The sequence below is a fragment of the Cherax quadricarinatus genome, chromosome 13 (genome assembly GCF_038502225.1).
Source record: "Cherax quadricarinatus isolate ZL_2023a chromosome 13, ASM3850222v1, whole genome shotgun sequence".
Lineage (NCBI taxonomy): Eukaryota > Metazoa > Arthropoda > Malacostraca > Decapoda > Parastacidae > Cherax > Cherax quadricarinatus.
The window spans coordinates 8888930-8915842 of NC_091304.1; the positions used below are offsets into that span (position 1 = coordinate 8888930).

Sequence of the window (26913 nt, forward strand, 5' to 3'; positions counted from 1 at the left end):
ATAGCAAATAATGAACAAACAAAACACTCACCACACTGAGTGGTGGGAGGGCTGGCTGCCAGTTGCGGGGGTCGGAGGGAGGGTAGTAGGGACTCGCAGTGGTGGAGGCAGTGGTGGAGGCAGTGGTGGAGGCAGTAGTGGAGTCTGGTATTTAATAACATACATGTTATTAACATACATGTTATTAAATAACATACGTTATTAAAGCATAACATGTATATATTTAGTACAATTTACGACGTTTTCATGTATTTTATGATTATTCATGGTTCAACAAGTTAAGGAAGCAGTATTGTAATATATTTCCCTACAATATATTGGGGCACCAAACATTCACGGTTTTTCAACATTCGCGAGGCTCTTGATCCCCTAACCCTCGCGAATGTTGAGGGAGACCTGTATAGGATTTTCACAAACCCAATGATCACATTAAATTTTTATGGTCCCATTGTTTTGTGTATTCATGTTTTATAATGTGTTTAGGGACCACATTGAGCAGGACCACTTGATGATGTTTGAAGGTGAATAACCAATTTTGGGATAATTAGTGATCTATTGTATTATATCTGTTTTCTTCAAACTTTATTATTATTATTATTATTATTATTATTATAATTATTATGCTGCAGAAACCCAAAACTTTAGCTGTTTTCTCACTCTCAGCAAAACAGCAAAGTTGCCAAAGCTCGTAGCCTGTTCTTCGATGGTAGACGTCATTTCCTGCTGTACACTGAAAGATTTCACTTCTACCGGCGTTATCAAATTAAAGGAATTAAACACATTATATTCTACGACGTACCAACCTACCCACACTTCTTCTCAGAGATTTGCAACCTCATGGTGGTAAGACATGTTATTTTGAGCTAGTATTTACATGTAAAATTCATTTAATATTTTTTCTAATTATTGTGGGATGGCTGGAGCTAATATGGATTGTTGCTTTACTATGTTGAAATTTACTTTTTCTATTTTATTTTCAATGAACCGGCCATATCCCACCAAAGCAGGGTGATCTAAAAAGAAAAATGAAAGTTTTTCTGTTTAAATTTAGTAATTTATACAGGAGAATGGGTTACTAGCCCCTTGCTCATTTTTCCTATTATGGTTATTTATTTTAAAAACTGTTAAGGTTAATTAGCCTATTATTGTTGTTTTTTAAGAACTGCTGTATACGTAGTTAATGCATTCATAAGATATCATAATACCAAAATTTTGGAATAGCTAACCAGATTAATTAACTTGTATCTCAGTTTGTGTTGGACGATTTTATGACTAGCTTTTTAACTATTAATTTTACTATCTGTCAGTACCTTATGCTTGACACAAGCTCATCTCTGTTCTCTTTTGGAGTATAATTTAGTTTCGCTCTTACTAACTTTTCCAAAATGTTATGCATACTATGGGTTTTTCAAAATATGTACTACAGTATATGCTTAACAATTTGCAAAAAAGTGAATTTTTAACAAACATTATCTCTCAGTCCACAGCAGAATTTGAACCTGCACATTCTCAGTCCACAGCAGGATTTGAACCTGCACATACTGTATCAAAGTACACAGTACTTTCTCCACTGGCTGAGTAGAGAAAGTACTGTGTATTTTGATACAGAGCATATAGGTTCAAATCATTCTATGGACTGAGAGATAATGTTTGTTAAGTGTACAGTATATGTAATGTTTTGAAAAAATAAAATACTTTTTAATATATAAACTTCATGTATCTCACCATCCAATGTGCAGTTATGTTTTGAATCTTTTTTGTTAATAAGCCAATAAAACACAAGGTGCCCAGGGCCAGCAGGCTTTGTGAAAGTGTCAGTCAGTTCCAGTTCTTGGTACAAGAAGACATCTCTCTGCTAACTTCATAATACTCTTCACAATTGACATGCACATTAATTATTGTGATTAGTAAAGGCAACAAATGTTTTAATGTTTGCTAACAAAAGTGAATCATGGGGTAGGACTTGAAATATTAAGAATGGAATATTGTGTGAGGTGCTGGGGGAGTATTGTGTGAGGTACCAAGAGAGTGTCGTTTGAGGTGCTGAGGGAGTATTGTGTGAGGTACTGGGAAAGTATTGTGAGGTGCTAGGAGAGTATTGTGTGAGGTGCTGGAAGAGTATTGTGTGAGGTGCTAGGAGAGTATTGTGTGAGGTGCTGGAAGAGTATTGTGTGAGGTACTGGGAGAGTATTGTGTGAGGTACTGGGAGAGTATTGTTGAATGGAAAAATGTTAAATACAGTATTGACAAGGAACCTGCATGATGCGTATTTCATCTACTTTAATTTTGACATGTTAGGGAAAACATTTTACTTTTGTTACTTATATGTCTTCTTCTGTTTACCATATTCAAAACAGGAAGGAAAGCAGAACCCTCGGGTTCGTCAGAAGTACCTAGGAGCCAGTACTGTGACAGCTCTTTTCCAGCGGACAGACCTCACTAAGCTGATTGGAGTTTTAGGATCAAAGAGAGCAGGGGAAGTTGTCAGTTCTGACAAAGCTGTTCATCTTTGCATTATTGGCAAATAAAGATAAATTGTCCTGATTTACAGACACAGATGAGTGATATATTTTTGTTAGAAGGAAAATCTATTACTAATTGTTATATATTACAACTGCTATATAGTATCAAGTTTTCTCTCAGAATTTAATAATTTAATAAATTACACCTGTTGAGTTTGAACCTCTCATTTACCAATCATTGAAATTAGTTACTTAGGAAAAATGTATATTTTAGTTAGATGGATTAAAGTTCATTATTAAGTGTTTTGTTAATTAATCTCTGAGATCTCTTAAAAAATCATTGTTTATTCTGTAATTTAGAATATGAATATGCAGTACAGTATATGAGAAAATGAACAGACCAAACCAAATGGTTTGTATATACTATATGTATATTCTTCTTCTTTCAACAAACCGGCTGTTTCCCACCGAGGCAAGGTGACCCAAAAAAGAAACGCTTTCACCATCATTCAGACAATCACAGTTTTTACAGAGGTGCCCAGATATGACAGTTTAGATGTCACTCCAAACAGCCAATATCCCAAGCCCCTCCTTTAAAGTGCAGGCATTGTACTTCCCACCTCCAGGACTCAAGTTCAGCTACTGGTATCCCTGAATCCCTACACAAAATATTACCCTGCTCATACTCCAACAGCTCATCAGGTCCCAAAATCCATTTGTCTCCATTCACTCCTATCTAACACGTTCACACATGCCTACTGCATGTCCAGGCCCCTTGCACACAAAACTTTTAACACCTTCCCTCCATCCTTTAAAAGGATGACTCCTACCCCTCCTTCCCTCCACTACAGGTTTATACACCCTTCAAGTCATTCTATTTTGCTCCATCCACTCTAAATGACCAGACCACCTCCATAACCCTTCTTCAACCCTCTAAACAATACTTTTTGTAACTCCACACCTCCTAATTTCTACACTACGAATTCTCTGCATAATATATACACCACAGATTGCCCTTAGACACACCATCTCCACTGCCTCCAGCCTCCTCCTCGCTGCAGCATTCACAACCCATGCTTCACCACCATATAAGAGTATTGGTACCACTATACTCTCGTACATTTCCTTCTTTGCCTCCATGGATGACGTTTTTCGTCTTCACAGACACCTCGATGCACCACCCACCTTTTTTCCTTCATAAGTTTTACTCTGGCTTCCTCCTTGCTGCAGCATTCGCAACCCATGCTTCACACCCATATAAGAGTGTTGGTACCACTATACTCTTGTACATTCCCTTCTTTGCCTCCATGGATAACGTTTTTTGCCTCCACAGACACTCAATGCACCACTTAGCTTTTTTCCTTCATCAATTCTATGGTTAACCTTGTGTTTCATAAACCCATCTACTGATACGTCTACTCCCAAATTTCTGAACACATTCACTTCTTCCATACTCCCTCTCTCCAATGTGATATCCAATTTTTCTTTGATACTCTAATCACCTTACTCTTATCTATGTTCACTTTCAACTTTCTTCCTTGACATACCCTCCCAAACTCGTCCACTAACCTTTGCAACTTCTCTTTAGATTCTTCCAAAAACACAGTATCATCAGCAAAAAAGTATTTGTGTCAACTCCTATTTTTATTTGATTCTCCATAATTTAGTCCCACCCCTCTCCCAAACACCCTAGCACAGGGGTGGGGAACCCTTAGCACACATGCCAAACCCGGCATGCCAATGACTTCTTTCCGGCATGCTAACCTCTGGACTCATCTCAAAAAAACAAGAAACAAAAAAAAAACGACATTTATTACATATTCATTCCAAGAAAAGTGGGGAAATAGTCCCTATATGTTCCCATAGATTTTGTATCAAAGATATAGCCGACTTTCGCACACGCACTTAAAAAGGTTGCCCACCCCTGCCCTAGTATTTACTTCTTTTACAACCCTATCTATAAATATGTTAAACAACCATGGTGACATTACACATCCCTGTCTAAGGCCTACTTTTACTGGAAAATAATCTCCATCTCCCCTACACACCCTAAATTACATAAATTAAAAAAAAAATTGTAAAAAAAAGAGGTTAATTTTCTGTGTGTAATAATACCAACAAAAATTTTTAGGGTCAGTACTTAGCAACATATAAGGTTGTAAAGCTGGCACTGGATGCTCACATGACAGCAACATGGAGTCCTGCCACTTGCAGAAATGCTGATATCACAACCACTAAAACTACTAATTTTTGCATTACATTTTTTTTTTTCAGAATAATCACCTTTTATAATATATTGACACACAATGTTTCTCATCTGTTGTTATTGTAAAATGTTCAAAAACAGCCGACATTGTTGACACTCTTTAGGCCATTGTGTATTTTCTTCATAGGCTGCCACTTTCACTTTTTTTTATATCTTGAAATATAGTGGTACCCTGAGTTTTGTACAGCTCCCAACTCGAACAATTATGTAAGTGTATTTTTGTAAATGCTTTTGTAAGTGTATTTTTGGGGGGTCTGAAACGGACTAATCTAATTTACATTATTCCTTATGGGAACAAATTCATTCGGTATTGACACTCAAACAGCGTTCTGGAACGAATTAAGTTCGTAACTCGAGGTACCACTTTATGTAATATTTTCAAATTTGCGGGAACTTGAAATTAAAATACATCCTGAAAATAATTTGTTAATTAAATTATTTTCTATGAAATAGGAAATTTTACTATATTATATTATTAATATTCTGTACAAAATGGGAAGTGACACAGTTACTTTCTGTGGATGATACTATACTTATGGGTGATTCTAAAGAAAATTTGCAGAGGCTAGTGGATGAATTTGGGAGTGTGTGTAAAGGTAGAAAGTTGAAAGTGAACATAGAAAAGAGTAAGGTGATGAGGGTATCAAATGATTTGATATCCAATTGGATATCAAATTGGGGAAGAGGAGTATGGAAGAAGTGAATGTTTTCAGATATTTGGGAGTTGTATCAGCAGATGGATTTATGAAGGATGAGGTTAATCATAGAATTGATGAGGGGAAAAAAGGTGAGTGGTGCATTGAGGTATATGTGGAGACAAAGAACTTTATCTATGGAGGCAAAGAAGGGGAATGTATGAAAGTATGGTGATACCAACACTCTTATATGGGTGTGAAGCTTGGGTTGTAAATGCTGCAGCGAGGAGGCGGTTGGAGGCAGTGGAGATGTTGTGTTTAAGGGCAATGTGTGATGTAAATACGTATTATGCAGAAAATTCGGAGTGTGGAAATTAGGAGAAGGTGTGGAGTTAATAAAAGTATTAGTCAGAGGGCTGAAGAGGGGTTGTTGAGGTGGTTTGGTCATTTAGAAAGAATGGATCAAAGTAGAATGACATGGAGAGCGTATAAATCTGTAGGGGAAGGAAGGCGGGGAAGGGGTCGTCCTCGAAAGGGTTGAAGGGAGGGGGTAAAGGAGGTCGTGTGGGCGAGGGGCTTGGACTTCCAGCAAGCGTGCGTGAGGGTGTTAGATAGGAGTGAATGGAGACGAATGATATTTGGGACCTGACGAGCTGTTGGAGTGTGAGCAGGGTAATATTTAGTGAAGGAATTCAGGGAAACTGGTTATTTTATATAGCCAGACTTGAGTCCTGGAAACGGGAAGTACAATGCCTGCACTTTAACCCTTTCAGGGTCCAAGGCCCAAATCTGGAGTCACGCACCAGTGTCCAAGAATTTTCAAAAAAAAAATTTTTTATTTTTTCTTATGAAATCGTAGAGAATCTTTTTGTGAAGGTAATAAAACAAAAAGTACAAAATTTGGTGGAAAATTGACGAAATTATGCTCTCGCGAATTTTGATGTGTCAGCGATATTTACGAATCGGCGATTTTGCCGACTTTGACTCCCATTTTAGGCCAATTACATTATTCCAATCAACCAAATTCTTAGCTATTTCACTAGTATTACTTCTATTCTATCGATTGAGCACAAGAAATCGCCAAGTCAACTGTTTCAACTACAAAATAAAGTGATCGGAAATTGTTAATTTGGCCAATTTAACACAAAGTTCAAAATATTCCAATTTCAAAATAGGGTCCAGAATAAACAATGTAGGCATTCCTGGCACTAAACTAACATTTCCTCTGTTCATTAGTTATGTTTTGAGGCTTTACAAATAAATTCCATTTTGATTTTTTATTCACATAATGAATTTTTATTCACACCAAAAAATAGAAGATTTACTGTTATGCAATACTGTAATAATTGTATAAATATCATCACCATATTTGTGAATGTATATTAGACCCACCAGCTGGCGTGTACTAGACGTGAGAGGTCGTTTGTTTACTCTTGAATATCGGCAAAAATTTAACATTTCCGCTACTTTGAGCTCAGTTTCAAGCCATTTCCAGTGCTAAAACCAATCAAAATCATCTCTATTTCTGTAATATGTCTTCCATTCTATCAAATGAGACCAAGAAATCGCAAATACAACTATAAAAAACATACGAAAAAACACTGCAAAGTTGCTGTTTTAATCGAAAAATAATGATTTCAGTTTTTTTCTCTCATTATACAGTGTGCTGCAGGATCTGTTTTATGTGGTGCACACATACCACATAGATGTATTCTCTCATATCTAGGCCCAAATGTACCACTCACAGGTTATCAGAGTGAGCTGAGCTCATGGCGTAGATCTACGGTTTGGACACTCACCGTAAAGCCGTAGATCTACGGGACGGACCCTGAAAGGGTTAAAAGAGGGGTTTTGGGATATTGGCAGTTTGGGGGGATATGTTGTGTATCTTTATACGTATATACTTCTAAACTGTTGTATTCTGAGCACCTCTGCAAAAACAGTGATTATGTGTGAGTGAGGTGAAAGTGTTGAATGATAATGAAAGTATTTTCTTTTTTGGGGATTTTCTTTCTTTTTGGGTCACCCTGCCTTGGTGGGAGATGGCCGACTTGTTAAAAAAAAAATAAAAAATTTATTAGAAGTCAGAGTTGGTACATTTTTACCAACTCCGACTCCAGTAGCCCAAGAATTGCTTCCAACTCTGACTCCACAGCCCTGGTTACTGGCTGATAGGAAGAAGCATAGACATAATGATCATTTAATATTATAAGGAAGGTACAAAAGAATTGAAAAAAGATTTCCTAACCATTGACAGGGAGAGGAAGATGCAAAACAACAACAACAACAACAACAACAAAAAGTTGCCCAAAAGCTACTACAAATAAATTCTTTACAAAAAGAGTGGCAGATCAGTGGAATAGATTACAAGAGAGGGTAGTAAATGCAAAAATCATTGATAATTAATATTTTTATGATAGACTAAATACATGAGCTTTATCCCTGTAGAAACAAGTGGTAAAGTAAGTATGCACATTGTTTCAGACTATGGAACAATACTCTTCTCCAGACTGAGGGACTGACCACCTCAAAACTTCAAGGGTGATAGACTGATTACGTCTTCAAGTCTCTTCTGCTTCTATCCACTTTTCTGTACTCGACTGAAGAAGCCTACTGTGTAGGCGAAACGTTTCGAAATAAAGATACCTAACTGTTGCATATGTGTCTTACCTAACAACATGTAGGAAAGTATTGGTTTGGAAATAGGGTAGTTGATGAGTAGAACAGTCTACCTAGTTGGGTTATTGAAGCTAAAACCTTGGGTAGTTTCAAATATAGGTAGTAGGTAGTAGGTTGGTAGACAGCAACCACCCAGGGAGGTACTACCGTCCTGCCAAGTGAGTGTAAAACGAAGCCTGTGATTGTTTTACATGATGGTAGGATTGCTGATGTCTTTTGTCTGTCTCATAAATATGCAAGATTACAGGCATGTCTTGCTACTTCTACTTACACTTAGGTCACACTACACATACATGTACACATTTATTTATACACACTCATCTGAGCTTTCTTTGATTTTATCTTAATAGTTCTTGGTCTTATTAATTTTCCTTTTATATCCATGGGGAAGTGGAATAAGAATCTTTCCTCCGTAAGCCATGCGTGTTGTAAAAGTCAACTAAAATGCCAGGAACAATGGGCTAGTAACCCCTTTTCCTGTAAAGATTACTAAAAAGAATAAGAAGAAGAAAATTGTCAAAGTGGGAAGTCTGAATGTGCGTGGATGTTGTGCAGATGATAAGAAAGAGATGATTGTGGATGTTATGAATGAGAAGAAGCTGGATGTCCTGGCTTTAAGTGAAACAAAGCTGAAGGGGGTGGGAGAGTTTCAGTGGAGAGGAATAAGTGGGATTAGGTCAGGGGTTTCAAATAGAGTTAGAGCTAAAGAAGGAGTAGCAATAATGTTGAAGGATAAGCTATGGCAGGAAAAGAGGGACTATAAATGTATTAATTCAAGGATTATGTGGAGTAAAATAAAGATTGGATGTGAAAAGTGGGTTATAATAAGCGTGTATGCACCTGGAGAAGAGAGAAGTGTAGAGGAGAGAGAGAGATTTTGGGAAATGTTGAGTGAATGCGTGGGGAGTTTTGAATCAAGTGTGAGAGTAATGGTGGTTGGGGATTTCAATGCCAAAGTGGGTAAAAATGTTATGGAAGGAGTAGTATATAAATTTGGGGTGCCAGGGGTAAATGTAAATGGGGAGCCTTTAATTGAGCTATGTGTAGAAAGAAATTTGGTAATAAGTAATACATATTTTATGAAAAAGAGGATAAATAAATATACAAGGTATGATGTAGCACGTAATGAAAGTAGTTTATTAGATTATGTATTGGTGGATAAAAGGTTGATGGGTAGGCTCCAGGATGTACATGTTTATAGAGGGGCAACTGATATATCGGATCATTATTTAGTTGTAGCTACAGTTAGAGTAAGAGGTAGATGGGAAAAGAGGAAGGTGGCAACAACAAGTAAGAGGGAGGTGAAAGTGTATAAACTAAGGGAGGAGGAAGTTCGGGTGAGATATAAGCGACTATTGGCAGAAAGGTGGGCTAGTGCAAAGATGAGTAGTGGGGGGGTTGAAGAGGGTTGGAATAGTTTTAAAAATGCAGTATTAGAATGTGGGGCAGAAGTTTGTGGTTATAGGAGGGTGGGGGCAGGAGGAAAGAGGAGTGATTGGTGGAATGATGAAGTAAAGGGTGTGATAAAAGAGAAAAAGGTAGCTTATGAGAGGTTTTTACAAAGCAGAAGTGTTATAAGAAGAGCAGAGTATATGGAGAGTAAAAGAAAGGTAAAGAGAGTGGTGAGAGAGTGCAAAAGGAGAGCAGATGATAGAGTGGGAGAGGCACTGTCAAGAAATTTTAATGAAAATAAGAAAAAATTTTGGAGTGAGTTAAACAAGTTAAGAAAGCTTAGGGAAAATATGGATTTGTCAGTTAAAAACAGAGTAGGGGAGTTAGTAGATGGGGAGATGGAGGTATTGGGTAGATGGCGAGAATATTTTGAGGAACTTTTAAATGTTAAGGAAGAAACAGAGGCAGTAATTTCATGCACTGGTCAGGGAGGTATACCATCTTTTATGAGTGAAGAAGAGCAGAATGTAAGTGTGGGGGAGGTACGTGAGGCATTACGTAAAATGAAAGGGGGTAAAGCAGCTGGAACTGATGGGATCATGACAGAAATGTTAAAGCAGGGGGGGATATAGTGTTGGAGTGGTTGGTACTTTTGTTTAATAAATCTATGAAAGAGGGGAAGGTACCTAGGGATTGGCAGAGAGCATGTATAGTCCCTTTATATAAAGGGAAAGGGGACAAAAGAGACTGTAAAAATTATAGAGGAATAAGCTTACTGAGTATACCAGGAAAAGTGTACGGTAGGGTTATAATTGAAAGAATTAGAGTTAAGACAGAATGTAGGATTGCGGATGAGCAAGGAGGTTTTAGAGTGGGTAGGGGATGTGTAGATCAGGTGTTTACATTGAAGCATATATGTGAACAGTATTTAGATAAAGATAGGGAAGTTTTTATTGCATTTATGGATTTAGAAAAGGCATATGATAGAGTGGATAGAGGAGCAATGTGGCAGATGTTGCAAGTATATGGAATAGGTGGTAAGTTATTAAATGCTGTAAAGAGTTTTTATGAGGATAGTGAGGCTCAGGTTAGGGTGTGTAGAAGAGAGGGAGACTACTTCCCGGTAAAAGTAGGTCTTAGACAGGGATGTGTATTGTCACCATGGTTGTTTAATATATTTATAGATGGGGTTGTAAAGGAAGTAAATGCTAGGGTGTTTGGGAGAGGGGTGGGATTAAATTATGGGGAATCAAATTTTTTTCAAAATGGGAATTGACACAGTTACTTTTTGCTGATGATACTGTGCTTATGGGAGATTCTAAAGAAAAATTGCAAAGGTTAGTGGATGAGTTTGGGAATGTGTGTAAAGGTAGAAAGTTGAAAGTGAACATAGAAAAGAGTAAGGTGATGAGGGTGTCAAATGATTTGGATAAAGAAAAATTGGATATCAAATTGGGGAGGAGGAGTATGGAAGAAGTGAATGTTTTCAGATACTTGGGAGTTGACGTGTCGGTGGATGGATTTATGAAGGATGAGGTTAATCATAGAATTGATGAGGGAAAAAAGGTGAGTGGTGCGTTGAGGTATATGTGGAGTCAAAAAACGTTATCTATGGAGGCAAAGAAGGGTATGTATGAAAGTATAGTAGTACCAACACTCTTATATGGGTGTGAAGCTTGGGTGGTAAATGCAGCAGCGAGGAGACGGTTGGAGGCAGTGGAGATGTCCTGTTTAAGGGCAATGTGTGGTGTAAATATTATGCAGAAAATTTGGAGTGTGGAAATTAGGAGGTGTGGAGTTAATAAAAGTATTAGTCAGAGGGCAGAGGAGGGGTTGTTGAGGTGGTTTGGTCATTTAGAGAGAATGGATCAAAGTAGAATGACATGGAAAGCATATAAATCTATAGGGGAAGGAAGGCGGGGTAGGGGTCGTCTTCGAAAGGGTTGGAGAGAGGGGGTAAAGGAGGTTTTGTGGGTAAGGGGCTTGGACTTCCAGCAAGCGTGCATGAGCGTGTTAGATAGGAGTGAATGGAGACGAATGGTACTTGGGACCTGACGATCTGTTGGAGTGTGAGCAGGGTAATATTTAGTGAAGGGATTCAGGGAAACCGGTTATTTTCATATAGTCGGACTTGAGTCCTGGAAATGGGAAGTACAATGCCTGCACTTTAAAGGAGGGGTTTGGGATATTGGCAGTTTGGAGGGATATGTTGTGTATCTTTATATGTGTATGCTTCTAGACTGTTGTATTCTGAGCACCTCTGCAAAAACAGTGATAATGTGCGAGTGTGATGAAAGTGTTGAATGATGATGAAAGTATTTTCTTTTTGGGGATTTTCTTTCTTTTTTGGGTCACCCTGCCTCGGTGGGAGACGGCCAACTTGTTGAAAAAAAAAAAAAAAAAATACATGAGTGAGAGGGGTTGGATTTGAGTGGGAGTTGTATATGAGAGTGGATAGTTATCAGAGCTTATTTCTTGGGTGGCATTGAAAATTGGGTTGGGCAAATGTTTTGTTAGTGGGATGAATTGTAAAGGACCTGCCAAGTATGGGCCAACAGGCCTGCTGCCGTGTTCCTCCTTTGTTATGTTCTTATATGTAATTACTCAATAACCATTTTCATGTGGTGTACAAACTGAATTTCTTCAGACACCTACCTGACTTCTTTTTAACTTCCCTTCCTCTTACTCCTGGCATTTTAGCAGCGCTGTATAGCCCTTGTGGCTTAGCGCTTCTTTTTGATTATAATAATAATAATAATAATAATCCTGGCATTTTAGTCACCTTCAACACACACACAGCTTATGGTGGAATGATTCTTCTCCACTTGACTTATCTTCCCTATTTTTATCTACTCTTCTCCAGGGCTTTTCTAAGCTCCACATTATGGCAGAGGTTGAGTATGTTGCAAGTTTCTAAACCTTCTGGCAAAACCCAAAGTAGGAGTGCACACTCTGCCTCTGATTATGCCCTCAGTCAAAAAAAAAAAAATGATAAAATTCAGAAGGTATCTTTTCATTCTTGTATGCTATTGTGCACTTCTCTTCTGTCTGTCACTCTGCCATTCCACAATATGAGGTCCTTGATGTCAGTGCAAAGAACAGCACCACTTGGGTGAACAACTGTATGCCTTTGCTAATTAATCAACTATAATGTGTGCTTAATTTTATGTGCACCAAGTGCTCAGTTTGTAAACTTTTTTTGTGGTAATGTCAAGCATAACCAATGTGTCAACAAAGACCCTTATGTTGATCTCCATAAGGGTGGGTATCCCTACTCGGGCATCTCTTGGAGACATGGTTACATGACTGAAGGTTTCAGCTAATGTGCCCCTATGCCTGTGATCAAAAGGTTTACAGTAGGTGTCATATGCACACAAACTAATGACAAATAATGAGAAAACACACCATAATATACTGTTGTAACAATGTATGGAATAGTTGGTACATTAAGAGTTCTTATGAGGATAGTGAGGCTCAGATTACGGTATGTAGGAGAGATTATTTCCAAGTAAAAGTAGGCCTTAGACATGTGTGATGTCATCATAGTTATTTAATATATGTACAGTAAGTCCTCGCTTAATGTCATCAGTAGGTTCTTGGAAACAGCAACTTTAAGCAAAACAATGTCTAACAAAACCAATAGCTCTTCCAATATCGACACCTCATTGTCTGTCATCAAACCTCTAAAACTTCTAGTTTTGTTTTTAATGTGTCACTTTTTTTTTTGTGGCCACAGACATCAAGAGTGCACAGTGCACCTTTAGCACTCTTTGCAACAGGGTTAAATTAAGGAATAAATGTTTGCAAAGCAAAAATTGTAAGGAGCACTACCACTATGCATTTCAAAAACAAACAGTGACAAATACGGGAAGCTTGCTGAACGCTCTTGTACCACATTGTTTATTGTTGTGCATTTGTATGATTATTGTATATTTTATGAATTTTTATTTTGCAATAATTTGTATTCATTGTATTCATTCAATATTTTTTCTCATCATCATAATGAAACATTATTCAAGGTCCTACTTTATTTGTAGATGGGGAAGTGAATGCAGGAGTGTTGGGGAGAGGTGTGGGATTGAAAGATAAAGAATCTAAACACAAAGTGGGAGGTGTCATAGTTGCTTTTTTGCTGATGACACACTGCTTTTGGGAAATTCTGAAGACAAGTTGCAAAGGTTGATGGCCAAATTTGGGAGAGTGCATAAAAGGAGAAGATTAAAAGTGATCATAGGAAAGAGCAAGGTGATGAGGGTAACAAAAAATTTAGATAATGAAAGATTTGATATCAGACTGGGAGGGAGGAAGGATAAAGGAAATGAATGTGTTCTGATATTTAGGAGTGGATGTGTCAACAGGTGGGTCTATAAAAGATGAGGTGAACCATAGGACTAACGAGGGGGGCAAAAGGTGAGCGGTGTGTTGAGGCATCTGTGAAAACAGAATAATATCCATGGAGGCAAAAAGGGGAATGTATGAGTACAGTGGTTCCAATGCTCTTATATGGGTATGAAGCATGGATGTGAATGTTGCAGGAAGGAGAAGGCTGGAGGCAGTGGAGATGCTGTGTTTGAGGGCAATGTGTGGTGTGAATATTACGCAGAGAATTCGTAGTTTGGAGAACAGATGTGGGATTACTAAAAGTATTATCCAGGGGGATGAAGAGGGGTTGTTTTGGCTGACTTGGAGGGTGTTTAAATCTGCAGTGGAGGGGAGGTGGGGTATTAGTCCAAGGAAAGGTTGGAGGGAGGGGGGTAAAGGAGGTTCTGTGTGCGAGGGGCTTAGACATTCATCAAGTGTGTGTGAGCGTGTTAGATATGGGTGAGTGGAGGCAAGTGGTTATTATGACTTGACATGGTGTGGGAGTGTAAGTAAAGTAACATTTATGAAGACATTTAGGGAAACCGGTTAGCTGGACTCGAGTCCTGAAGGTGGGAAGTACAGTGCCTGCACTATGAAGGAGGGGTGAAGATATTTGCAGTTTTGAACTGTAGTATTGAAATGCTTTTGGCAAGACAGTGATGAGGTGAATGATGGTGAAAGTGTTTCTTCTTTTTTGGGTCACCCTATCTCAATGGGAGACAGCCGGTGTGTTAAAAATAAAAAAAGATGCATTCATTGTTCCCTAGGCACTGATAAGGCCACATTATGGAGGATAGAGTCAATACCCTCTAACACCTGCTCAGAGATACTTGTGAGTTTGAGAATAGGAAAACTCTTACATGCAACTTAACTTTTGCTTCATAAGGTTTGACAGTTTGCTCTTGGATTTAAGTCCGATGAGTCGGGAACAACGTTCCAGACTATGGAGCAAAACTCTTCTCCAGGCTGAGGAACTGACCACCTCACAACTACGTCTTCAGTAATGATGGATTTATTGCATCATCTTCACATCTCATCTGCTAACTCTTCTGTACACAACAGAAGAAGCCTACTGTGTAGGCGAAACGTTTCAGAATAAAGATACCAAACTGTTGCACTTGTGTCTTGCTTATCAACTTGTCGGTATTGTATACTATCTTCATATTCAAGTTTATTCTCTATAAGGGTTACAATGTGGGGTTTACAGGTTTTGGGTATTGTGTGGTTTACATGTTATAAAATACTAATTACAGAGGGGGCCACTAGGACACCAAGCATGGCTAGGCATTTCGAGCAGACTTAGATTAAATCTTAACATTAAATCCTTACAGATTATGGTATTAAGGCTAAGTGACTACATCATAATTTGTGAGTTTAGCAATGTGAATGCTTTTGTTTTGGCACAATACAAGGTGTCTATATTGGAGTATCATAGGCAAACTTATGACTAGTTAGGATTTATTTTAAGATTAGTATTTCTGGGTTTATAGTCAGTGGGCGAGTGAGTGTAATTGTGAACCACCAGGTGGTATTCGTGTAATTAGTTGACAGGGTGTATCAGGGAGATAAGATGTTTTCTGATGGTAGTTTTGAAGGTGATGAATGTGTCTGCAGTTCTAGAGTTTTCAGGTAGGGTGTTCCAGATTTTAGGGCCTTTGAAGTACATTGAATTTTTGTAAAGGTTTAGTCGGACACGGGGAATGTCATAGAGATGTTTGTGTCTGGTGTTATGCCTGTGGGTTCTGTCACAACTATCAAGAAAGTGTTTTAGGTCAAGGTTAATATTGGAATTTAAGGTCCTGTAGATGTAGATTGCACAGTAGTAAGTATGGATGTACTGAACAGGGAGTAAGTTTAGATCTTTGAAGAGTGGGGGGGTGTGTTGCCAGGGATGGGATTTAGTGATTATTCTTACTGCGGCTTTTTATTGGCTTTAGGTGTGTTGCTGCAGTTGAACCCCAAGCACAGATAGCATAGGTGAGGTATGGATATATAAGTGAATGGTATAGTGTGAGAAGGGCAGTTTGCGGCACGTAGTATCGTATCTTGGAGAGGATCCCAACCGTTTTGGATACTTTTTTGGTTATGTGTTGGATATGGGTGCTGAAATTCAGGTTGTTGTCGAGGTATAGGCCAAGGAATTTACCCTCATTATGTTTGGCAATTAGAGTGTTGTCGACCTTAATGTTAATTTGCGCATCTCCTGCTCTGCTACCAAACATAATGTAGTAGGTTTTGTCAGTGTTAAGCGTAAGTTTATTGGCCGTCATCCAAGTCGATATTTTGATCAGCTCCTCGTTAACAATGGTGTTGAGAGTGGCAAGATTAGGGTGAGAGATGACATAAGTCGTGTCGTCAGCAAAGAGAATGGGGTTCAGGTGTTGAGATACGTTTGGAAGATCATTGATGTACATGAGGAAGAGCAGGAGACCAAGGACACTTCCCTGTGGAACTCCAGTATCAAGTGGCCGTGTTGTTGATGCTGTGTCTTTAATGGTGACATACTGATACCTATTAGTAAGGCAAGATTTGAAATATGCAAGCGCTTGGCCTCTTGTACCATAATGGTCAAGTTTGTGGAGTAGGATGCCGTGGTTTACTGTGTCAAAAGCTTTTCTTAGGTCAATAAAAATTCCTAGTGGATATTCCTTATTTTCCAATGCTGTGTAAAGCAGATCTAGCATTTTTATGATTGCATCGTTAGTGCTTTTATTTTTCCTGAATCCAAATTGGCAGGGGTTGAGTATGTTTTGTGCCGTTATAAATGAATATAGTCTCCTGTGCACGAGTTTCTCAAAGATTTTGGATAGCAATGGTAAGTTTGATATTGGCCTATAGTTGTTTAAATCTGTAGGGTCACCACCTTTATGTATTGGTGTAACCCTTGCCGTCTTGAGTAGTTTCGGGAAGGTGCTAGTTTCTAGTGACTTGTTAAAAAGTAATGAGATAGCATGTGAGAGGACATGGGCCACTCGCTTGTACAATAATGGTGGGACATGAGACAGATTCCCTGAGTTATTTTTAAGTGACTATAATCTCGGTGACTTCCGTGGGCTCAGTTGGTGCAAGATAGAAGGAATTTGGGAAATTCCCATCTAGGTAGTCCCTGGCATGGCCATTGGTATGTGGGATTTTATTGGCGAGATTAGATCCTATGGTTGAGAAGAAGTCGTTTATCTTGTTAGCTGTGTCAGTGGGTTGCAGTGGTGTTTCATTAGGTTTAGTTAGGACAATATTCTTGTTTTTTTTCAGTTTGTGGGTCCCTAGAATCTGAGAGTATTTTCCAGGTCTTTTTTATATCTCCTCTTGTGTCAGTGAATCTACTGGAGTAGTATAGTTGTTTGGCTTTCTTTATTACTTTGGTGAGGACTGATGAATAGTGTTTAACCCTTCATTGTGCAAGGGGTCTGAAAATTTGAAATTCGAACTGAACTCCCTATGGTGGATAGAGTAACTCAATACAAGGTCACTGATCCCATATAAATTGATTTCTGATGGTTAGTTTTCGAGCAATTGCTAATCTCCGAAGACCGAAAATATTCGGCTGGGCCCGACAAAGGGATTAAAAAATTTTATGTTGCAAACTTGCAATTGTTAATAAAACACACCAAAACAATTTTTTAAATTTAATATACAAACAGACAATATAAAAAACATAAATGGAACTTGTATCAAAACATTTTTTAATTGTTACAAAAATATAAAAAGGAAGCAAATATCAACAATGCCAAATTGCAAAGTGATGCAAGTTTCAATCCCTATATTCCTGAGATTCATTTGGAAGACCAATGATTCTATATTGCTAAATGGAAAGATGGAAGTCTGAGAAACAATTTCTATCAGTCTTTATGAAACTTGAAGAGCAATATTCTCATGGATCTCTTCCTCATCCGGGTATTCCTCAATCCTAAAAGTTCTCTTTTTCCTCATTACTTCCTGCTTTTTGGCTGGCCTTTCTTCCCTTTCTTCCTCCTCATCATCACTTGACATCTCTGCATCCTGTGCATCCGGTGGCAAGTATTCATCACCACTATCCAGCAATTCTGGTTCGTCTACCTCTGGTTCCGAGTCACTGTCTTCAGAAACGCAGACATACCTCGACCTGCTGGTCGACTGCTCCCCATAAAACAGCCTCTCATGGAACTGGAAGGACAATAGAAACCTCCTGTATAAATCCAGACCACTACAGAGTTCATATATGCAATTGAAAATTTCTTATAAATATTTATTTGACTAAAATTGGACATTCCCGGAAACTCGCGCAAGACCGAAATAATTCGGTCTAAAATGCTTGCACTTTTTTCAACTGCATGCTACACTCATATTATGCTTCACACGGACTTTAGGTATATATCAAAATATGCCTAAACTATTCATGTAAGCACTAAACACAACAATCAGTACTTACCGACATTGTAGAATGTATAATCCAAGAGTAGATTAGTAAGGGTGGAGGGAAAAATGCGTGTGTGGGCGGAGCCAAGCCACCAGTGTTTATATTTTGATCTCTCAACCAATGGGAAGGCGGTAGAAGCGAACTGTACTTAGCTGAAGAGACTCAGGGAAGGCTTGTGATTGGTTGGAACTAAAGAACGGGAAGCTGGCCGCGCGGGGCACGGAGTATGACATGCCCCCAAAACACGTAATTAATACCGAATTTTTTCGGCCGCGCTCGACAAAGGGTATTAAGAATATCTTTGTGTATTAAGGGGGGCTAGTATATTGGTCCATATGTGGTCTATTACGGTTGCACTTGTTTCAGTGAGCCTGGTTGGTTTAGTTATTGTTGGTATGAGAAGTGTGTTGCTCATATTGTTGATGATATCAGTTACAGGCTGATCATCTAGTGGGCCAAGGTTGATGTTGAAGTCTCCAGCTAAGAGAAGGTGGTGCTTATTCATTTGTCTGTTTGTTATTAGTGCCTTTAATTTCTCACTGAAATTTGGGATGTTTGTGTGGGGTATCCGGTAAATGGCACCAATTGTTATAGGCGTCTTAAGGTTTTTTACAGTAAAATTAGCAAAAATGTATTCTCCATATTCATCACTAAAGCAAGTGGTGCTAATACAAGATAGTTGGTTAGAGTAATAGATTGCAATACCACTCCCAACTTTGTATGGTCTGCAGTTGTGGATCGCTGTGTATCCTGGTAGAGGGTAGATATCTATTGTGTCCTGCTTAAGCCAGGTCTCAGTAAGAATAATGCAGGAGAAGGGTGTCTTTAGTGATTCAAGGAGTGCCAGGAGGTCATCATAGTGTTTGCTTAAGGACCTGATGTTGTAGTTAAGTACTGATAGACTTTTAGCATTGTTTAGGATAGTGCTGGCTTGTGATGCTGTATAGTAAAGGCAGTTACTTTCCAATATGTTTTGATTGTGTGTCAGATTATGTTGGTTTAGATCAGGGTCAACGTGATCAATTATCTAATAGGTTTAAATTATGGTTATTTATATCCCGAGTTGTGTGTTGAGTTCTAGTACTGATACCTGTACTGGTGGGAAGTTTGGACAAGTATATAGCTAGAGTATTTTGGTCATATAGAGTATAGTCACTAATACACATAATGGAGTTGGTGTTGTCAGGGTGGTCGGGAAGTGGAGCAGCCTCAGTGAGCAAGTAGCGGATGCAGGCTTCATGCATAACTTAAGACTAGATCACTAGATCTCAAGAGACCCCTCAAGGAAGGTTCCTTGATGTTGGCGAGGGGCTCTTGATTTAGGGAATTGGATCTGTGCTCCAGTTCCCCGAATTAAGCCTGAATGCCTTCCACATCCCCCCCAGGCGCTGTATAATCCTCCGGGTTTAGCGCTTCCCCCTTGATTATAATAATAATTCTCAAGAGTTCTTTGATGCAGGTGAGTGGTTCTTCATCTATGGAATTGAACCAGTATTCCCCTTGCTGAGATTGATCCTGAATGCTTCCAATTCTTCCAGAAGCTGTATGACCCATACGGGGTTAGCGCTCTACAATAAATGTAATAAGAGCAGGTACGATAGAGGATGGGTCAAGCTAAGACTCGACCGTACTCTAACTGGCTCGTTCACTTTGGTGTAAGGGACTGGAACAGGTGCTCTAGATTCAGGAAGCTAGAACTGGGGTGTATACCGAATAATTTGAAATTTCCCTCCGCTTTTTTCACTATTACCAAAATTCTCAAACCACCATATTTTCTCGTTCTGATATATCTCCTTATTTCTAATACATCTCATTACAATTTCTAGAAATATGTATACACCACTTATGTATCGTATTTCAAGAGTAAATTATGATATAATTTTCTAGGAGTTAATATTAGTTTATATAATAAATGTAAGGTAATGTGTGTGTAAGGGAAATATTAGAGGTGGCATCACTGTAGCAGCGTCTGCACACATCATCATGGACCAGGATGCTCGCATGATGCTTCTTAACACTGTTTTTAACGTGACTGTTATTTACGAAGAGAAATAACCGTTATCACGTTAAATTATTTAAAATCTTGAACCAGGAATGTGTTGAGACTTGTTTGAGTAATACATGAAAGTTGAAGCTGGAGTCTCATATGACAAGGCATCTTTTTGTTTTGACTAGTCGACTCCGGCGTGTTGGAGGAGGAGGTGTTGTGTGTTGGTGCTCTCACTCTCAACTGGATTACATTAATTTTACGATGTCAGGGGATATTCAACCTAGGAAACGCAAGGGGAAGGGAAAGAAGAAAGGTATGTATCTATTACTCTGGCCTTAGTATTTTATTCCGGGATGTTGTTTGTATGATAAATTGTGATGTGTTGCAGTAGATGAGTGTAAGTGCAAAACACTTGCCTTAGTCATAGCAATATATTCATCTTACGTATAGTTGTTTTAGATGCACTTTTTTACCTTTTAAGATCTGCACCGTTGTATTTGTGGCATTACAGTATCATAGTATAGTGAGAGTGGTATGAGTAGCGTTGGTAAGCCGGGTACCACACTTACTCACACTCACACTCATATACACACGCACACACATGTTAGGAAGTATTTCTTCAGTCATAGAGTAGTTAGGAAGTGGAATAGTCTGGCAGGCGATGTAGTGGAGGCAGGAACTATACATAGTTTTAAGACGAGGTATGATAAAGCTCATGGAGCAGGGAGAGGGAGGACCTAGCAGCGGTCAGTGAAGAGGCGGGGCCAGGAGCTGAGTCGCGACCCCTGCAACCACAATTAGGTGAGTACGTACACACGCACACACAGAGATGACGTGAAGTTGATGAGAAGAATTCACTCGATCGAAGACCAGGCAGAACTACAAAGGGATCTGGACAGGCTGCAGACCTGGTCCAGCAATTGGCTCCTGGAGTTCAATCCCACCAAGTGCAAAGTCATGAAGATTGGGGAAGGGCAAAGAAGACCGCAGACGGAGTACAGTCTAGGGGGCCAGAGACTACAAACCTCACTCAAGGAAAAAGATCTTGGGGTGAGTATAACACCAGGCACATCTGAAGCACACATCAACCAAATAACTGCTGCAGCATATGGGCGCCTAGCAAACCTCAGAACAGCATTCCGACATCTTAATAAGGAATCATTCAGGACCCTGTACACCGTGTACGTTAGGCCCATATTGGAGTATGCGGCACCAGTTTGGAACCCACACCTAGCCAAGCACGTAAAGAAACTAGAGAAAGTGCAAAGGTTTGCAACAAGACTAGTCCCAGAGCTAAGAGGTATGTCCTACGAGGAGAGGTTAAGGGAAATCAACCTGACGACACTAGAGGACAGGAGAGATAGGGGGGACATGATAACGACATACAAAATACTGAGAGGAATTGACAAGGTGGACAAAGACAGGATGTTCCAGAGATTGGACACAGTAACAAGGGGACACAGTTGGAAGTTGAAGACACAGATGAATCACAGGGATGTTAGGAAGTATTTCTTCAGCCACAGAGTAGTCAGGAAGTGGAATAGTTTGGGAAGCAATGTAGTGGAGGCAGGATCCATACATAGCTTTAAGCAGAGGTATGATAAAGCTCACGGTTCAGGGAGAGTGACCTAGTAGCGATCAGTGAAGAGGCGGGGCCAGGAGCTCGGACTCGACCCCCACAACCTCAACTAGGTGAGTACAACTAGGTGAGTATACACACACACACACACACGGGGCCAGGAGCTAGGACTCGACCCCTGCAGCCTCAACCTCAACTAGGTGAGTACACACTCACACTCTCACTCTCTCACACACACAGATTGGAGGAATGGACTACATAGTAGATACACTTCAGTCTGGGGAACATAAGGTAGTCATTGCAGTGATGTATAATCCACCACAGAACTGGAGGAGGCCAAGAGAGGAATATGAAGAGAGCAACAGAGCAGTGGTGGGCACACTGGCTGAGGTGGCCAGAAAACCTCACTCGAGCAGAGCAAAGTTACTGGTTATGGGTGATTTCAACCACAGGGAGATCGACTGGGAAAACTTGAAGCCACACGGGGGTCCCGAAACATGGAGAGCTAGGATGATGGATGTGGTACTGGAAAACCTTATGCATCAAAATGTTAAGGACACTACCAAAGACACAGGGGAGGATAAACCAGCAAGACTGGACCTTGTGTTCACCCTGAGCATTTCAAACATTGAGGACATCACTTAGGAGAGGCCCCTTGGAGCTAGTGATTACATGGTTCTGTGTTTTGAATACATAGTAGAACTACAATTAGAGAGGCTAACAGGAGTTGCATGGGAAAAGCCAAACTATAAAAAGGGGGACTACACAGGTATGAGGAGCTTCCTGCAGGAGGTTCAGTGGGACAGAGAATTGGCAGGAAAGTCAGTAAATGAAATGATGGAATACGTAACAACGAAATGCAGAGAGGCAGAGGAAAAGTTTGTTCCCAAGGGCAATAGAAATAATGGGAAGACCAAAGTGAGTCCTTGGTTTACCGGAAGGTGTAGGGAGGCAAAAACTAAGTGCAACAGAGAATGGAAAAGTTACAAGAGGCAAAGGACCCAGGAAAATAGAGAGACTAGTCGAAGGGCCAGAAACGAGTATGCACAGATGAGGGAGGCCCAGCGACAGTACGAAAACAACATAGCATTGAAAGCCAAGTCTGACCCAAAACTGCTGTATAGCCACATTAGGAGGAAGACAACAGTCAGAGACCAGGTGATCAGACTGAGGAAAGAAGGTGGGGAACTCACCTGAAGCGATCAAGAGGTATGTGAGGAGCTCAACAAGAGATTTAAGGAAGTATTTACAGTGGAGACAGGAAGGCCTCTGAGTGGACAGAACAGAGGGCGACACCAACAAGGAATATACCAACATGTGTTAGATGACAAACACTTAACTGAGGAGGAGGTGAAGAATCTGCTAAGGGACTTTGATACTTCAAAGGTAATGGGACCAGACAACATCTCCCCGTGGGTCCTTAGAGAGGGAGCAGATATGCTGTGTGTGCCACTAACCACAATCTTCAACACATCCCTTGAAACTGGGCAACTACCTGAAGTATGGAAGACAGCAAATGTAGTACCCATATTTCAAAAAGGAGACAGAAAAGAGGCACTGAACTATAGACCAGTGTCACTGACGTGCATAGTATGCAAAGTAATGGAAACTATTATCAGGAGAGTGGTGGAGCACCTGGAACGGAAGAAGAGTATAAACGCCAGCCAGCACGGATTTATGGAAGGCAAATCCTGTGTCACGAACCTACTGGAGTTTTATGATAAAGTAACAGAAGTAAAACACGAGAGAGAGGGGTGGGTTGATTGCATCTTCTTGGACTGCAAGAAGGCCTTCAACACAGTTCCTCACAGGAGATTGGTGCAGAAGCTAGAGGATCAGGCGCGTTTAACAGAAAGGGCGCTGTAATGGATCAGAGAATACCTGACAGGGAGGCAACAACGAGTCATGGTACTTGATGAGGTATCACAGTGGGCACCTGTGGTGAGCGGGGTCCCACAGGGGTCGGTCCTAGGACCAGTGCTATTTCTGGTATATGTGAATGACATGACGGATGGGTTAGACTCAGAAGTGTCCCTGTTTGCAGATGATGTGAAGGTAATGAGGAGAATTAAATCAGATGAGGATCAGGTAGGACTTCAAAGAGACCTGGACAGGCTGGACACCTGGTCCAGCAACTGGCTTCTTGAATTTAACCCCGCCAAATGCAAAGTCATGAAGATCGGGGAAGGGCAAAGAAGACTGCAGATGGAGTATAGGCTAGGTGGCCAAAGACTGCAAACCTCACTCAAGGAGAAAGATCTTGGGGTGAGTATAACACCGAACACGTCTCCGGAAGCACACATCAACCAGATAACTGCTGCAGCATATGGGCGCCAGGCAAATCTGAGAATAGTGTTCTGATACCTTAGTAAGGAATCGTTCAAGACACTGTACACCGAGTACGTCAGGCCCATGTTGGAGTATGCAGCACCTGTCTGGAACCCACACTTGATCAAGCACGTCAAGAAATTAGAGAAAGTGCAAAGGTTTGCAGCAACGTTAGTTCCAGAGCTAAGGGTAATGTCCTACGAAGAAAGGTTAAGGGAAATCGGCTTGACGACACTGGAGGACAGGAGGATTAGGGGAGACATGATAACGACATACAAAATACTGCATGGAATAGACAAGGTGGACAGACAGGATGTTTCAGAGAGGGGACACAGAGACAAGGGGTCACAATTGAAGTTGAAGACCCAGATGAGTCAAAGGGATGTTAGGCTACAAGCCTGGTCCAGCAACTGGCTCCTTGAGCTTAACCCTGCCAAATGCAAAGTCATGAAGATTAGGGATGGGCTAAGAAGACCACAGACACAATATAGTCTAGACGGCCAAAGACTGCAAGCCTCACTCAAGGAAAAAGATCTGGGGGTGAATATAACACCGAGCACATCTCCTGAGGCGCACATCAATCAGATAACTGCTGCAGCATATGGGCGTCTGGCAAACCTACGGATAGCGTTCCGATACCTCAGTAAGGAATCATTCAAGACTCTGTATACCATTTACGTCAGGCCCATACTGGAGTATGCAGCACCAGTTTGGAATCCACACCTGGTCAAGCATGTCAAGAAATTAGAGAAAGTGCAAAGGTTTGCAACAAGACTAGTCCCAGAGCTAAGGGGATTGTCCTACGAAGAAAGGTTGAGGGAAATTGGCCTGACGACACTGGAGGACAGGAGGGTCAGGGGAGACACGATAACGACATAAAATACTGCGCGGAATAGACAAGGTGGACAAAGACGGGATGTTCCAGAGATGGGACACTGAAACAAGAGGTCACAATTGGAAGTTGAAGACTCAGATGAATCAAAGGGATGTTAGGAAGTATTTCTTCAGTCATAGAGTAGTCAGGCCATGGAATAGCCTAGAAAGTGACGTAGTGGAGGCAGGAACCATACATAGTTTTAAGGCGAGGTTTGATAAAGCTTATGGAGCAGGGAGAGAGGACCTAGTAGCAATCAGTGAAGAGGCAGGGCCAGGAGCTATGACTCGACCCCTGCACCCACAAATAGGTGAGTACACACACACACCTGCGGGGTTCCACTGGGGTCAGTCCTAGGACCAGTGCTATTTTTGGTATATGTGAATGACATGATGGAAGGGATAGACTCAGAGGTGTCCCTGTTCGCAGGTGATGTGAAGATAATGAGGAGAATTAAATTGGATGAGGATCAGGCAGGACTTCAATGAGACCTGGACAGACTGGACACACGGTCCAGCAACTGGCTTCTTGAATTCAACCCTACCAAATGCAAAGTCATGAAGATCGGAGAAGGGCAAAGAAGATCGCAGACAGAGTATAGGCTAGGTGGCCAAAGACTGCAAACCTCGCTTAAGGAGAAAGATCTTAGGGTGACCATAACACTGAGCATGTCTCTGGAGGCACACATCACCCAGATAACTGCTGCAGCATATGGGCGCCTGGCAAATCTGAGAATAGCGTTCCGATACCCTAGTAAGGAATCATTCGAGACACTGTACACTGTGTACATCAGGCCCATACTGGAGCATGCAGCACCAGTTTGGAACCCACACTTGGTCAAGCACGTCAAGAAATTAGAGAAAGTGCAAAGGTTTGCAGCAAGGCTAGTTCCGGAGCTCAGGGGTATGTCCTACGAAGAAAGGTTGAGGGAAATCGGACTGACGACATTGGAGGACAGGAGAGTCAGGGGAGACATGATAATGACATACAAAATACTGTGTGGAATAGATAAGGTGGACAGAGACAGGTTGTTCCAGAGAGGGGACACAGAAACAAGGGGTTACAATTGGAAGTTGAAGACTCAGACGAGTCAAGAGGGATGTTAGGAAGTATTTCTTCAGTAATAGAGTCGTCAGGAAGTGGAATAGCCTAGCAAGTGATGTAGTGGAGGCAGGAACCATACATAGCTTTAAGACGAGGTATGACAAAGCTCAGGAAGCAGAGAGAGAGAGAGAGGACCTAGTAGCGATCAGTAAAGAGGCGGGGCCAGGAGGTGAGTCTCGACCCCTGCAACTACAATTAGGTGAGTACACACACACACACTTTCTCACACTCGCACACTCTTCACACTCTCTCACACTCTCTCACACTCACACTCTCTCACACTCACACTCTCTCACACTCACTCTCTCACACTCACACTCTCACACTCACACTCTCACACTCACACTCTCTCACACTCACACTCTCACACTCTCTCACACTCACACTCTCACACTCGCACTCTCTCACACTCACACTCACACTCTCACACTCACACTCTTTCACACTCACACTCTCTCACACTCACACTCTCTCACACTCTCACACTCTCTCACACTCTCACACTCTCTCACTGTCTCTCTCTCTCTCTCTCACTGTCTCTCTCTCTCTCTCACTGTCTCTCTCTCTCTCTCTCACTGTCTCTCTCTCTCTCACTGTCTCTCTCTCTCTCTCTCACTGTCTCTCTCTCTCTCACTGTCTCTCTCTCTCTCTCACTGTCTCTCTCTCTCTCACTGTCTCTCTCTCTCTCACTGTCTCTCTCTCTCTCACTGTCTCTCTCTCTCTCACTGTCTCTCTCTCTCACTGTCTCTCTCTCTCTCACTGTCTCTCTCTCTCTCACTGTCTCTCTCTCTCTCACTGTCTCTCTCTCTCACTGTCTCTCTCTCTCTCTCACTGTCTCTCTCTCTC

General features: G+C 40.7%; 3 protein-coding genes across 3 annotated transcripts in view; 2 read left to right on the forward strand and 1 right to left on the reverse strand.

Annotated features, from left to right (window-relative positions):
- Window positions 1–663: 663 nt before the first annotated feature.
- LOC128688495 (U3 small nucleolar RNA-associated protein 25 homolog) lies at window positions 664–3821 on the forward strand (the record flags this gene model as incomplete). The annotated part of the gene is given in 2 exon segments (XM_070084458.1): window positions 664–843; window positions 2358–3821. Coding segments are annotated over 2 exon segments (351 nt in total), but the record flags the coding sequence as incomplete, so codon positions are not given.
- A 13806-nt stretch (window positions 3822–17627) lies between these two features.
- LOC138852632 (uncharacterized) lies at window positions 17628–18291 on the reverse strand. Its single transcript, XM_070084462.1, has 2 exons — window positions 18205–18291; window positions 17628–17939 (listed from the first exon to the last, which is right to left on the reverse strand). The coding sequence occupies exons 1-2, from the start codon at window positions 18208–18210 to the stop codon at window positions 17643–17645; spliced, it is 303 nt and encodes a 100-aa protein (XP_069940563.1). The 5' UTR covers window positions 18211–18291; the 3' UTR covers window positions 17628–17642.
- Window positions 18292–20273: 1982 nt separating this feature from the next.
- Window positions 20274–26913, forward strand: part of LOC128688494 (protein P200) — a 224990-nt gene continuing 218350 nt past the window's right edge. The window contains exon 1 of the mRNA XM_070084463.1: window positions 20274–20495. Coding sequence (XP_069940564.1) covers window positions 20444–20495 — 52 coding nt within the window. The 5' untranslated portion in view covers window positions 20274–20443. The remainder of the gene's footprint in view (window positions 20496–26913) is intronic.